Raw genomic sequence first — 15981 nt, forward strand, 5'->3', positions numbered from 1 at the left:
TGGTACACAAATATACACTCACCGGCCACTTTATTAGGTACACCTGTCCAACTGCTTGTTAAAACACATTTCTAATCAGCCAGTGACATGGCAGCATCTCCAAGCACAAAGAAAGGTAACAGTCACTCAAATAACCACATGTTACAATTGAGGCATGCAGAAGAGCATCTCTGAACGTATAACACATTGAACCTTAAGGCGGAATGGCTACAGTGGCAGAAGACCACAGCAGGTACCTCTCCTTTCAGTTAAACAAAAGGAAACTGAGGCTTTGTTTGCACTGGCCAATTAGAAAATGGAAATTTGGAAATAAATGTTTACTGGTCTGATGATTGTCAATTTCAGCTGCACCTTCAGATGGTAGGTTCAGAATTTTGTGTTAGCAATATGAAAGCATCAAAGCAATGTTTTAGACCGGTGGGGTTGGTGTAATGGTGATAATTCCTTGGCATAATTTGAGCCCCTTAGTACCAAATAAGCATCATTGTCAATGCCACACAGCCTAAATCAGTATTTTCGCTGACCATGTTCATACCTTTTGACTACACTGCACTCATCTTCTGATGCCTACTTTCAGACTGATAGCATAAAGTCTGAATAATTTCCGACTGTTTTTTGTACATGACAATGAGTTTATCAGACTCAAATGGCCTCAACAGTGACCATAGCTGAATCCAATAGAGCACCTTTGTGATTTGGGGGAATGGGAGATTTTGTATCATAAAGCCGACAAAATGTGGAGCATCTGCCTGACGCTTTCACGTCAATAGGAACCTAACTTCCTGAGCAATGTTTCCAGGAGCTTTTTCAATCCTTCTAACAAAGGATAGAAGCAGTCCTGAAGGCAAAAGGGGGTCAAAACCCCTTACTAGCAAGGTCTATCTCATACAGTACTAGCCATTTAAAATTTCCCTACTTTCCTTGAATGGGCCGTTGGCTAGTCCTTGGCTGATCCCCTACAATTCCTTTTTAAACATCAATCTTTGTACAAAAATAGTTTTTCTGTCATGATTTGTGGACGTTAAGATCTAAAGAGAAATGCTTTCTCCTGGTCAGACCCTGTAATTTGGTGAAAGGGTGGAGTTAGAGTAGAAAAATATGCAAACCCAGGAGAAGGACAGGGTCGCTTCAGTTGCTCTAAGTTGGAGGGGATTTTGCTGGGAGTTACAGGGAAGTGGGCTTCCATTTGAATGGCATGTGACTGGGATGGGTCATTTTGAATGGCTGCTACTGTAAAGTGGCTGGTGACTATAATACATCTGCTAAGGATGCTCAGTGCTAAAAATCTTTAGAGGCTCAGAAAGGGCAAGTAAACACAATCAGGGCAAACACTTTCTGCATAATGTTGCATTTGAATACAGATATATCTGTTTCTTTATTTTTGTTGGGATCTGGAGGTCTGTCCACTTTCTCCACCAGAGGGCGTACTAGATCTCCTGGAGCCGGAGCTGATTGTTCCACCTGTCGCTTGTTTGCTCATCAGGAGACCAGTATATAAGGAGGCAGAGGACGTCTCTCCAGTGCCAGAGTGTTTGCCAGTTATGGTTAGCAAGCCTGAGCCAACCTGCCTGTCTGAATCTCTGACTCCCTTGAAACCTGAACCTGATCCGTTTTCTCCTCTCTGCTTCCAAGGTTGAACCTGCCTGAAAACCTGAAAACCCTGAAGAGTTTCTCTGTTGGAAATCTGCCTGCCCGCTCTCTGAAGAATCTAGAAGGGAAACTCAAACCTGAAATCTACAAACACTCAAAGCAAGCTCTGCCTCCGCCAAGCCCTCAGCCTGCCGACAGCCTCTGGACCCTCAAGGTCGCCCCCCTCAGCCGCCTAGCTCTGACCCAAGAACAGATACAGTCCTGCTCACTCACTTCCTGCCAATTATTCTGGACATCTGCTAACATCTCTGTCCCCCTCTGCAGTGAACCGGTCGTGACCAGTCCCGGCTCTGATTAACCCCCTGGATCAGTTTATTCTCTGTACAGAAACATCTTAATAAACCGTTGAACTTTTCTCCTGTTTCCGTGTGTTCTGCATGTGGGTTAGGAACCTTAAACCAAACATGACAATTTTATTCCTAGTATACGAGTAGCCCCCTTTAAAGAATTCCATCATAATTTCACAAACACATTCTTATTTAACTCATGTAATTTTTGTGTGATGTTGTTATTTGTTTTATGTTTCATAACACAAAACAGTAAAAAAAAAGTTTTATCTATCAGGATAAAAAATTCATAAAGGAAGTAACAAATATGTTTTAGGAAATTCTGCTACCTCTGCTTTGAATGTCAAACTCTAGAAATATTTAGAGATTGGGCCTCATGCAAGAAGTATTCATATGAACAAAATCTTAAATCGTTTGTAAGAGTGATTAAGGAGAAAATGTTGCATTCCTATTAGATCCTCTCTACAAAGAAATCTTCCAAGAGCTTGTAGGAGTCTTGCGCAATCAGTCAGCTGTTACCTGAACCAAATTTTCACTAAAGCACTACTTTTGTTATTACTTCAAGCGATTTTCAATTTTATAAGGCTGCATCATTCTATATTCTACAGCTCTGTAATTCTAAATGAGCTTTTATTGGCTGATGATAGAACTATGGGTCACTCCACCTGCAGCTGGCATGTCGGGATCCAGCAGATTCTGGTTTCATTGGTTGTTATTCCGTCGAAAGAAAGAACAGTCAGTGACTCTATGTGAGATGAAGCTACTATTGAAATAAGATGTGGAACACAACATAGATAAAGTTCATCTCACTCTATGGCAGCTCTTGTTCTTGTTATTACATAAAATGTTTGGGTTTGGGTCCGTCTGATTTTGTCAACATTTTTATGTTGATGCATTGTATAACCAGGTCAAGAATATGCTTATGCACATGTGGAACGTATCTGGTTTATGAGGTTAAGAATGTTTGCTGAATCTGATGTGGTGTGTTCCTAAGAGCCCAGGGTAGGAGAAAAGTAAGAGAAATGCATGACAATAATCTGAAAATGTTGTTGCATGAGGCCCATTCTTTCTTTTCTCTTGTTTCGTAGCTCTGGCTGCAAAAAGTAGAACAAATCAGCATCCAAAGCTCAAACCCTCATTTTCCATGATAAACATGTCTTACCTCGTCTTTGCTTTGATCTAAGTCACTGCCTGTTTGCACAGACACAGTTACACTAGCAGAGTTTGCGGGACCCAGATTGCCATCTGACAATTTTCCATCCATGATGACATCATTGCCTTTAGCGGAAATGTCCCCTTCCATTTCGACTATGATTCCATGCCTCTTATCAGCTCGGTATCTCCTATGCATGTATTTATAAAAAAGCAGGCGACGGTCAGCGATCCAAGCCAAGAGGACACAGATCGGGAAATACAGCAGTGTTACTGCGGCTTCCCAAACCTGGTGAAAGACAAAATTTACATTTTTATCATTTTTATATTTTTTTTGTAAGATATTGTGTAAATCTGATAGTAGTCATTTTTCACATCAAGAAAGGTGTTAGGTCTTTAACACCAGTGTTGTAATGTTCAGCTTTTTCAGTAAATTCAAATCATAGAGATTGCCAAGTACGTAGGTAATTTCTTCAACACCATTTCATCATCTTGTCACCCTGGAAATCTAGTCAAGGCTAATTTGAGATTATAGTTCTTGTCGACCATAAGGAATATAGCTCATTTTGATCTCCTTTCCTGGACGGGACCGCCTGTGGAGCTGCTTGACAGTTGCCTTTTGTATCTTTTCTTCTTTTTCTATATCTGCTTCTGTCTCTTTGATCCCCAGTTGGCCTCAGCAGATGGCTGCTCACACTGAGCCTGGTTCTGCTGGAGGTTTCTTCCTCTTCAAAGGGAGCTTTCCTCTCCCCTGTCACTACAAGCATGCTCCATACAGATTCATGTCAAAAATACCGAACTATCCCTTTAAGCTTTGATGAATCAGTAACAAACGACTCGAAGTCTAATTTTGCATTCATTTGTTTCTATTCACTACCTTCTCTACCTGATTACAATTCACAACCTTTGTTGTACGTATTTAAAGCAATAAGTTTGTTATGTCAGCCTCGTCCTTTCTATATTTGGTTGCTAGTGATGTTTCTGTATGCAGTAGGAGGTGCTGTATCATCATACCCTTCCCTGGCCAGAAAAGATTGAAATACATCAAGGAGGGATTCAACATTATGACATGTAACATGAATGAGGATACAAATAAAAAAAGGCATTTTCGACACGATTCCCAAATGTTCTTGATGCACTAGACTGCACAGACATTATCCTTATTTCCATCCAAATAGGATATATATATATATATATATATATATATATATATATATATATATATATATATATATATATATATATATATATATATATATATATATATATATATATATATATATATATATATATATATATATATATATATATATATATATACATATGTGTTTGTTTAATGTATATTCAATTTAATGTTCTTTTTCTCTCAGGTTCTCTTTGGTCCAATCACAGGTCTGTGTGAGCATTAACATGGTGTGCAGCAAAATAAAGGTGATTAATCGAGTTTATCATATCTGCTCATTGACGAATAATGGAACCGGGAAACAATCCCAAGTCGCACCTAAAGTCCATAATTTAAACAAATACACCAAAGAAGGTCTAAATGCCACCACAAAAATTAATATTAGTCTATCAATGTTAACATCTGTCATGTTGAAAATGAAAAATATACTACTTAACTAGTTTGACAAATCATAAATTTGTCATCAGCCTCATGCTCTCTTGAACCTTTTGAGCCTGGCTTAGCCTTTGTGAAACATAATGCCAGAATGCACTGATTTTGCTAAGTAAAGCCTGGCTTTATCGTTTATCCTGAATTTCTTACCTCTACTTTTGACCATAGGATTCTGAAGTGAATTACATGTCTATAATGTGGTGTGGTATGTGAAACTCAATTCAATTCAGTTTTTTTATATAGCTCCAATTCACATCAAGTCATCTCAGGTAACTTTCCAGAGACAATTAAACCAGATCATCCAGTCCGATTGGTTCAAATTTTTTCTCTAAAGAAAGCCCGTTGATTGCATCGCCTCATTGACTCTTCAGCAATCCCTCACACCAAGCATGCATGTAGCAACAGTGGAGAGGAAAACTCCCTTTCAAACTGGAAGAAACATCAAGCAGAACCAGGCTCAGTGTGAGCAGCCATCTGCTGAGGCCGACTGGGGTTCAAGGAGACAGAAGCAGAGAGAAAAAAAAAAAGCTGAGATACAAACGGAAACTGACAACCAGCTCCACAGCTAAGGCTTTCATGTTACATCATTTTAAGACATGTCAGACAGTAAATCTTTAGCAGCCCTGGACTGCTGATCAAATGATCTATGAATGTAATAACATAATTTTCTCTTTCATCAAACTAAAAGAGCATTTGAATCAGTGTGATGGTTATGCTAGAGACTTACCTCAACAATCCCTGGGGAGATGACAGCCAAGATGAGGTACAGCCAAATGTAGGCAAAGATACTCCAGAAAGCTGTGATAAAAAACACTCGCAGGTGTTTGATCTTGCGAGACTGACCATCAGGAATTACTGACACACACAGACCAATTATCACAAGCATATTAAAGGCCGCACTGCCCACTATGGTGCCTGGGCCAAGCTCCCCAGCATTGAAGTTGTGTCCACACACCTGTATAAGGGAAGCAGGAATAGACTTTAACCATCAGAGTAGGGTAAATATGACTCATATTTAGTTCACCACTAAGGGTCACTTTTATTTGCATTTTTTAATCTATTAAGGCTTAATGGGCACTTACACAACAAAAGACATTAGTATTTTCTTGTGTTTATGAAATAAAGTACCTCGATGACAGAGAGCAGGATCTCTGGTGCAGAAGAACCCAATGCCATAAGTGTCAGGTTGGACACAGTTTCATTCCAGATCCGTACGGTTTTTACAGTTGTTTCTCCATTAGGTTGGGTGATAGTCACCTCCTTCTCCTAATTTGGTCGTAGCGTTTCATTTAAATGAAATAAGAAATCTGGTCATTATTATGTTCATCTACAAGATCATAGAGCAAAATCAAGCCAATTTAGTATTAAAGTGTAATACTTCTTTGCCTTTGGCCTAAACCTCTGACCAACTATTCTTAAGAAAATCTTAACTTTACCCATTTCCTTCTCAGATGCCTACCTACAATATTAAGATGTCTTGTTTTCTGAAACAAAGATGGGGAATTCAACATTTGTGTAATTCTCAGATTTTTTTATGTTTTCCCCTGTTCTTAAGTTTTTCCTTCATCTAACAATTGAGAAATTCTGGGCGGAACCAATACTTGATCCATTCCACTAGAACAACATTATTATAACCATATAATAGAGCAGGGGAGGGAACATAAGCATAGCCTTTATACATGAGTGTATCCAAAACCTTCATCTTTGTCCCTAGCATAGATCCATCATTGGGATTCATGACGTTGTAGACTTTGGAACAGCTACTCAGCATTGTGTGAGTAGCAAAAGTTCCCAGTTCCAAGGTATCTTCTGTTGGCATGTTGGAAATATTGGTTCTACATCAAGCTTGGTTAACCATGCACTTATTTTGTTGTGTCCCCTCCCTCGTTCAGTGGACAATGTAAGACTGGAGAGGAATATGGTGAATGTGGCTCCAAACCTCTCAACACCCACCTCTATTCATAGACCTGTCAATAGTCTGGCCTCTATGAAGGGCTCCTCTTTTTTTTTTAGATCCAGACTTTGCATCCTATTTTAGCTCCTGATTTTTTTTATGAGATGTCTTTCACAGAACAAACTTTCTTCCTATTCTTTTTGGTAAAACGATGCTTAATGACAGAAAGGACATGCTTTGTCTCACCCTTCCCTGGAGGTGTTTTTGTGGTGTTTGCTGGCTGATCAAGTACTTCCTTGACTGTTGCTCCCACTGAGTAAAACCCTCTATATGGCACTAGCACAAACTGCACTGAGATACCTTATCTTACATTATTTGGTGGCAAACCGGTTAAGGAACCCGATGACTAACCTTTGAGCTGCAGTTGACTAAAAGGGTTTTCTGAGTTGACTGTTTCCAGCCCAAACATAAAGCCTGAGCACCTCAATAAAAACAATCCCAAATCAGAACCTCAATATAAAAAAAAAGTACAAAACATAAATCTATCACACCAATGACAATGAAAACATAAGCACACTACACAAAGCTGACACTAACTTCCAAATTCGGGGAAATGGCCAAAAGGGCCATTTAACCTCTCATCTCAACTGCCCTATGTGCCTTTATTCTAATGTAGTGATAAAAACCACAATAGTTAGATACTATTAAACCTGGATAATATTAAGGCCCTGAAACTAAACAATAGCCCAACAGATTTGCTTTCACAAGTAGAAAAGATAGAAATTGAACTTTATTGATCTCACAATGGAGAAATTAACTCTGCATTTAACCCATCCCCTTTGGGGACCAGTGGGCTGCCACAGTGCAGCGCTCGGTGAGCGGTGTGGGATTAAGGATAATGCTGAGAGAGTGCCAGCTGTGGAGTATGCTTGTGTAGAACAAAACCCCAAAAACACCCCCGCCCCCAAAAAAATTAAAAATATGCAAGCTTTAAAACTGCTATAAAGATGTACTAATAGCATCCTTAAGGCTACATTTTCAATATAATTTTTATTGTAATTTCAAGTTTCAACAAACAAGGATCAAAACGTGAAAAGTTAAATGTATATTAAATTTAAACTTTGCATTCAAAATCATTCTCTCAAAATAATAAGAGCTTATTTAAAATAAAAGCTATATCAATGTACATATGAGAAGAAAATAGAAGGTTTTGGATTTAAAATATATAATCCAATTAGGCCTCACTACAACTTTTTAAAGGACAGATTAATTTTCTAGCTGACCCTGAGAATTTTTCAACCATGTAAACATGTGATGACAATAAAACATGTATGTTTGGTGCTGCTCTGCTTCAGGCTGATCAAGATTTATAGATGTCTTTTAAAGGCTGTACTTCAATCTGACTATAAAAATTGTACTGAAATGACACATATTTTAATAAAGGCTGGTGCAGGTGACTCAGTGTTTTTCTTCAAATGTCCAAGATCCCATACAAATAACTACAGACCCTTTTTATTTTATAGTGATCATTATATAGAAAGAAAGAAGGGACGGGGCTGCTGCTGGTGGGTCACCTGTTTCCTACTGTAATAAACAGGTGTGGGCTACTCTGTGGGCTCGGACTTATTCTATTTATTGGAATTTTTTTTCTAGAAAATAAAAAAACCACAATAAGGCCACTGTGTGGCAAATAAAATCAACTATGTGTTTAAAAAGATAGCTTGACCACTATTAAATTACGATTTATGAACCACTTTAGTTTAAATACTATATTTTCCCTTGATGTGGAAAATGGCTCTTGCTTTGGTTCACTGAGTCACATTATTTAAACTGCCATCTGCTTCTAGTTAAAATTAATGTAGTCTAAAATAAAATAACTTCTTAGATTATCTGAAACATATTTTTGTGTTAAAAAAAGTAAATCTGTAGGGGAGCAATGATACAATGTCTATTTATCTGAAACAGACGTGACACAGTTTCAGTATATGCATGACTCTAACAGGTTCTCAAAATAAAAAGCAATGATACCTGAGATGTAATGACTTCTATAGATGCCATGAAGCGGTCAGCAATGATGGACACTCCAAGGAATATGTACATGAGAGAGAGGAAGTAAACAATTGCTCTTCCTGCTTGTTCCCCAACTGGAGGGTTGAGAGGCAGCCACACTGGAAGCAGAATACCAGGCTTACACACTACAACACCTGCACATTTCTTTTTTTCAGACACTGTGTTGTTTGTAGATGGCAGAGTTTGGTCAGGAGAAGATCTTTGATCCAGGACCTGAGGACTGATGGATATGCAGTGGTGGCACAGGAGGAGGACGAAAAGGAAGAAAGGAGGGTTACGATGACCAGAGGAGTGTCCCATGCTTTCTGAGTCAGATCGCAGCTCAGGAGCTGAAGTTCAGAGGAGGAATCGCTGGATTGGTCCTTTAGAAACAAAGAAAACCAGCTTTTAGAGAAAATAATTAATGAGCTTAAAATATTTAGAGGATATTATTAGACCAAATAAACTTTACTGACCCAGACACTCTAAACAGTGATGATAAAATGTTTTGAATCTTATATTTGTTATAAACAAGCTAATAGAGACACACTTCTATCTATTCTATTTAAAGTTTAGGTAACCTATTTGTTCATTATAAATGGATCAGCTGTTCTGATACCTATTGTTGACTATTGTATTCTGATAAAAATCAAAATTACGAAATTAAAACACTACCCTTAATAATGAGGCAGGGATAGAGGTAGCACAAGTACAGCTTCTAGATTGTGTGAGCACAGATTTTATACTATTTTGCCCTTTTTGTTGTTTTCTTCACAAAAAAAAAAATACATCTTCAAAATTGCATGCATGGGTTGTAAATAAAATATTGCAAGTAATCAATTTTAATTCCAGCTTGCAAGGCAACAATGCATGAAAGGCCAAAGGGGTCAATACCTCTGCAAAGGCACTCTAACTCTTTTAGGTGTCAGACTCCTCTCCTGTGGAACCAATTTTAGTCTGAGAGGCATACACACAGATGTTGCAATACAAACACTGCTGGACCATATTACTACAGTGTGAGACAGCTAAATAACTGTGATGCACATTCCTTTATGCTGCTGGCCAAATTACTAGTCCATGTACCTTTAAGACAGACACAGTAAGATTTAACGGCTGTGGTGTGTGTGCCTTGGAAAGAAAGGCACATCTGCATTATTCTTTGCCTAGAATGACGGTGATGCAACAGACCCAACCCTAAGATGTAACGACTGAAAGACAAACCCGCTTCTGGAGGACTGTGATACAAGCAAACCAAACCCTCCAATGTCAAGCCTCTTTAACGCATCTGTGATCGCTGGCAAACCAGACCACTATTTCCTGAAATTCCAAAAGCCTGAATGCAGTGTCGATTCCTGTCTGCTGCTGGTTCTTTTGGGTGTTGAAAATTCGAGGCTGCAAAGTCTGAATGCAACTTTTAACTCAATAGTTTATTATAGTGTATAATTCCGATAATTACGCTACAAATTCCTCTCAAAGGTATTTGACGTTGGTTGGTTTAGTTGAGATGAAAATATTATGTTTACACGAAGCTGTTGTTACTTAAAACATGCCTGTAGTAAAAGCACAAAACAAAGCAGCTATCTTTTCAACCGCATCTGGACCGTGGTCATCGCTCACTGACACCAAAACCCTGTGCAGGAGAGAGGCCCAGACTCTTCATCATCCGCATACACCACAGTAATGTGAAGGACACCATCCTCTGCATCTCTGGTCGGAAGAAGAAGCTTTTGTACAAGGAGAAGTTATTACACATCTTTCCCAACTTCACACAAGAAGTCAAGAAGAAGTTTGCAGCTTCACCGAGGCGAGGTAGCAGAGGATGTAAAATTTGTGCTTCGCTTTCTGGATTTGATTCCCAGTGCAATAGCTTTGTATATATATATATATATATATATATACATATTTATTTTTTTTTTACTTGGCAGTGAAATAACATTTCCATTCCATAAAGTTCAGCAGAGATCAAATAAACTGTGGGAAATAAAATAAATCATGGTGCAAAAACGCATTGATATGGAAGTTCACAGCATTAAATATATGTGGTGCAAATATGCCTCTTCCCAGAGGGCAACAGGGTGAACAGTCCATGGCGGGGGTGTGAGGGGTCATTGATGATGATGCAGGCTTGGGACACGCAGTGCTGGGATAAAATGTCTTTCATGGAGGGAAGAGGAGCCCTGATGATCCTAATAGAGATTACAACAACCAGGACTACAGAGAGGAGGTGGTGCACCTGGTGGACTGGTGCAGAGATAACAGCCTGATCCTGAACATGAAGAAGATGAAAGAGATCCTCTTCGACTTCAGGAAGAACTGACCTAACCACGCTCCACAATTCATCAACAGCTCAGCTGTAGAGGTTGTCAGCAGCACCAAATTCCTGGGGGTGCACCATCACAGACAACCTCACCTGGACTATGAACACCTCCTCACTGTACTTCCTGCGGAGGATGAGAAGAGCCCACCTGCCCCTGCCCATTCTAACGACCTTCTACAGAAGCACCATAGAGAGCATTCTGACCAGCTGTCTCGCTGTGTGGTGTGGAGGCTGCAGCGCCTCAGACTGGAGGAACACGAGAATAGTGGTGAGAACAGCAGAGAGGATTATCGGGGCTCTTTTTCCCTCCATTAAAGACAGCGCTGCATGTCCCGAGCCTGTAAAATCATCAATGACCCCTCACAACCACACCATGGACTGTTCTCCCTGCTGCCCTCTGGGAAGAGGCTTCGCAACATCTGCTGCAAAACCAGCTGTTATGATCTTTGCGCTAATGGCTGGCTTTACTGCTCATTGCATTCACCTGTCTAACTCTGCCCGGATTCTCATTACTGCTCATCTGAACCACCTGCTTCTGCGTCTATTTAAGGGACTTGCATCCAGCTATCAGTAGGGCTGGGTACCGAACATTGGTTCTATTATGGTACCGACCGAAATGCTTCATGGGATGACATGGGGGTTGGCTCGGAGCTTGTCTGCCTTCTTTCGTGTTCCCTGGACGGGGCCGCATTTTACAGTTGCTTTTTGTATCTCTGCTTCTGTCTCCTTGAACCCCAGTTGGCCTCAGCAGATGGCCGCTCACAATGAGCCTGGTTCTGCTGGAGGTTTCTTCCTGTTAAAAGGGAGTTTTTCCTCTCCACTGTTGCTACAAGCATGCTTAGTAGGAGGGATTGCATTTGAGTCAAAGACAGAAAACTTTGAATCAATTTGACTGTTGGTGAACTGTAAAGTGCCTTGAGATGACGTGTTGTGAATTGGCGCTATATAAATAAACTGAATTGAATTAAATTATCTTCTGCAATATCAAGGATCCATTAGGCAAGACAATGAATAAAATAAAGAGGTTAGCAGATTCAAGTGATGTAAACAAAAAGCCATGCTAGAAAGCTCTCAGAATTTTGCTGTAGCGCTACAGTCTTTATTCCATTTGAACATGTGTATGGAAATAGATACTTAGGTTTTGCATCTTTGATGCAGCCTGAGCTCAGCTAGCTCATTATAGAGTTGTGATTCAGAACTGCCCAGAGGCCCTGCTGCATCGCATTTCACTTTCCAAAGTCTGCTATGGTTACCTCTGCCTCAGGCAGAGGGCCATTTTACATCAGCAGTAGCCAAGGTGAGTAGCTCTTTCCAAATAATTCATAAAGTCATATTGGAAAAAAAACAACTATACAGCTTATAACCTAGGATAAGTGTTAAATAGTAACATTAATATAAAGTCCTTATAAAATCTTATCCTTTGAAACTAAACTTTATTTTTCACAGCTTGGCATAAATCCAGATATATACATTTAACATATTTATAAGGATTAAAGAGATAAACAAAAATGTTTATCTATTAAACAAAGGCTTAAACATTTTACAATAGTCTTTAATGTCTAACTAAGATTACAAACTCGGGAGTTTAACCAATTAGAGCCAGATTGGGTTCATAGAAAGATTTATTTTGATAGATGATGCCACGGTGTTCCTTCCAGATGGTCACAGCAATCAGTAGAGCTTTGAAAGAGAAGAGCAGCCTGATAAGATCCGGTACTGGAACAGTTTGATGCATTATTGATAGCTGCATTCATCTAAATACAGAAGGATATTTTTTTCCCCCTTTTTGTCACCTACAAGTACGTACCTCAGTAAAATATTTTTGATGAACTGCAAGGTGGATTTAACAGTTGGATAATATAGCAATAATTATCTGTTTATTTTTTTGAGAATTACTTAGATTTTTTTTTTTTTTGCCTAATCTATACAGATCACTGCTGTGTTTGTGACAAAAATAAATATAAATCAACTCTGTGGCTTTCCTGGAAATATTTTTTTTTCATTATTCAAGAAGTTGGACACAAACACTTTTAAATATTTATATATGTGTGTGTAAACAATGGTGAATATAACTTTAAATAAGTGAATAAAAAATAAAAATGGAATAAAAAAAAGACTTACTCTCTGCTTATAGGTATTTCATGTCTGGGAGGCAGGGGTCACTGGCTGTTGACAGCTCTTTGGTCCACTTTTCCTCTTCATGCCCAGCAAACACAGAGCTCATCTCCCCTTACTGCCTCTGTCTGTCAGCACAACACATAAGTGATTGCCTAGGTTATCTTACACTGATTGGACTGGAGTGCCAGCAGGAAAGAGTTAGCACCTTTACCAGTTTAATATTTCCTTACTGTTCACAGACAGAGGGGTACAGCAGATTGGGGAAGGTTCAGTCACATATTGAAATAACTCAGCAGTAGAGGTGAGATAAATCATTTAAGTAATCGGAAACAGCAGCTCAAAACAGGCTGAGTCAAAGGAAAAAATGTTTGGTAAATGCAAAAACGTCTGGAGACTGGATAGAAATTAGTTACTGTTATGCAATGTAGATTAGGCCGTTGCTCCAAGCACCTCTACTTGTAACATGAATGGATCAGCCATTAGAGTCAAGCCTCTACAGTACCAGGTAGTAAAATATTGAAATTTTTATGGTAAAGAAGGAGAAACTCTATTCCTCTCACAACTTTAATTAAACTGTATGTTGTTTAATTTATTTTACCACCTCTATGGAAAAGTAATCTTATAACATGATATGTATCAATTTCAAAACAACAGTCAAAGGCTATTATATTAATAATATGAATTGACCTTTAGTGATCTCACATTGGAAAAAATGTACCTCTGCATTTAACCCATCCCATTGGGGAGGAGTGGCTGCCATCGTGGGGCGACCGGGAAGCAGTTTGGGGGTTAAGGGTCTTGCTCAGAGACCCAGAGTGGCAGTTTGTGGGAGTGGGGCTTGAACTCAGAATCTCAGGATTCCAAGCTCTATGCTCTAACCCAGGCATTCCCAAACTCGGTCCTCAAGGCCCCCTGTCCTGCAGGTTTTAGAGGTTTCTCTGCTTCAGCACAGCTGATTATAATGATTGCAGTAGACCAAAATCCTGTTAATCAGCTTTCAATTAAAATCAGCTGTGGTGGAGCAAGGAAACCTCTAAAACCTGCAGGACAGGGGGCCTTGAGAACCGAGTTTGGGAATGCCTGCTCTAACCGCTAGGCCGTCACTCCCCATATGTCAGCAAAGTGGTTTTGAAGTCAATGCACAAACAGCTAAAACTGTAATAACCTTAAAACCATCCGTTTTATATTATATATGATCCTGAGCTGCTAGTTTATACTGACCACACTCTTCAGTGTGGATGGTGTTAGTGGTAAACGTAGCAGATTCTTCATCATGGAGCTAGCCTTCCTGCATCTATTGGACCATGCCAGAGGCATAGGTACAGGCCATTTACCACTCTGCAGGTGTTTTGATAACTTTTGCAGTATTGGTTCTGACTTTTAGTCTGGTAGGAAGGACTTTGTTATGTAACTGCCTTGGGGACATTTTGTCTAAATGTTGGAAGGATGGCACCTGGGCCCTGTTTCAGAAAGCACATACATCAGAACTCAGAGTAATTTCCTGGATGATCCCTGAATGCCCAAGAATAGCTGATATCCCAATTCATGTCTATACTGAAAGATACTCTTTTCAAATGCTGTTTTCTATTACTTGTTGCTGCTATTTTCAAATATCCTTTCTCGTAAAAAAATTCCATAGCTGTATATTGGTTATTTATTCTCTTGGTGCACAGTTTTATAGTGTCAAAACACTTTACAGTATTTTATTGTTTATCTTTTAACTCTTCACTATTATGCATTGTCAGTGCTTCGACAGCGAAATAATATTGAAAGGCAGGATGGTAATCTGGATGACCTGACTGCAGACAAATTTTTAAGGCGGACTTTCTCATTTAAAAACATATTAAAACTGCTTTTTTCAAACAACAAATATAGCTGCCATTGTTCCAGGTAAAGAAAGAATCGGGTAGCTCCGCCTAACACCCATCAGACCCACTTTTCAACTGCGCAGCTGGAGCAGCGTCAGAATAAAAATTGTACAAGCATCAAAAAATGAAGCAGCACATGCATTTTTACTGCTCCTGCTGCTTGGGGTGTGAATATGCAGCAGTGATCAAATGTAAATAGTGTGGGAGAAAAATATGGTGCAAAAAACTCATTGATGTGGAAGTTTAGAGCATTAAATATATATGGTGCAACTATGCAGTGTTTTGGTTTGGTGTTAGTGTCATGCAGAGTCTGTGAAATGATTTAAAGTTTTTTCAACAGTTTCGCTGTCTGATGGCAGTGGGGAAGAAGCTGTTTCGGAATCTGCTGCATATGCATCAGATGCTGCGATGCCTCTTTTCAGAGGGCAGCAGGGAGAACAGTCCATGGTGGGGGTGTGAGGGGTAATTGAGGATGTTATGGGCTCGGGGTACGCAGCACTGGGATGAAATGTCTTTTATGGAGGGAGGAGGAGTCCTGATGATCTTTTTTGCTGTTTTTAAAATTCTTCACCTTCTTCTGCACCACACAGTGAGACAGCTGGTCAGAACGCTCTTTATGATGCTTCTGTAGAAGGTCGTAAGGATGGGTGGGGGCAGGTGGTCTCTCATCCTTCGCAGGAAGTTCATGTGCTTTTGTGCCTTTTTGAAATATAAATTGGAATTGCCTCAGTCATGCATATCAACCCCCTTCATTGCAGAACTGAACAAACCATCAAACCATGGCTCATCGAGCTAATAACTATGGATTAAATTTAGAAGTGCTGCAGGACTCAAACCCCCCTGTAAGCCCTGAAAAGCTAGCCCGCTATTTTCTTTTTATCTGCAAACCATAGCAAGTGTTAGCCCATGCATGCCTCCTCCCACTGCAACAAGCTGAGAGCCAGGCACACCGTCAGAACTGGTTCAACCTGACCACTGGAGAGTGGCACCTGCCTCTGCCATACTACGGGTGTTTGACATGATATTAGATT

The 15981-nt window shown here is 39.6% G+C and overlaps 1 protein-coding gene across 7 annotated transcripts in view; it reads right to left on the bottom strand.

Annotated features, from left to right (window-relative positions):
* The window catches only part of LOC119788062 (sodium/calcium exchanger 2-like), a 62392-nt gene that overhangs the window by 21386 nt on the left and 25025 nt on the right, over positions 1–15981 (bottom strand). For 4 of the 7 annotated variants that reach the window (XM_038292196.1, XM_038292194.1, XM_038292195.1 and 1 more), the window contains exons 1-5: positions 13086–13271; positions 8627–9030; positions 5833–5970; positions 5432–5659; positions 3100–3378 (exon numbers count right to left, since the gene is read on the bottom strand). In XM_038292196.1, the coding sequence (XP_038148124.1) occupies positions 3100–3378; positions 5432–5659; positions 5833–5970; positions 8627–8968 (987 nt within the window). In that variant the 5' untranslated portion in view covers positions 8969–9030; positions 13086–13271. Of the gene's footprint in view, positions 1–3099; positions 3379–5431; positions 5660–5832; positions 5971–8626; positions 9031–13085; positions 13272–13293; positions 13346–15981 lie in introns of those variants that run through there. The other 3 variants (XM_038292191.1, XM_038292192.1, XM_038292193.1) reach the window with 2 other exon arrangements.

The sequence above is a fragment of the Cyprinodon tularosa genome, unplaced genomic scaffold, assembly GCF_016077235.1.
Source record: "Cyprinodon tularosa strain WSP-4 unplaced genomic scaffold, ASM1607723v1 ctg31, whole genome shotgun sequence".
Lineage (NCBI taxonomy): Eukaryota > Metazoa > Chordata > Actinopteri > Cyprinodontiformes > Cyprinodontidae > Cyprinodon > Cyprinodon tularosa.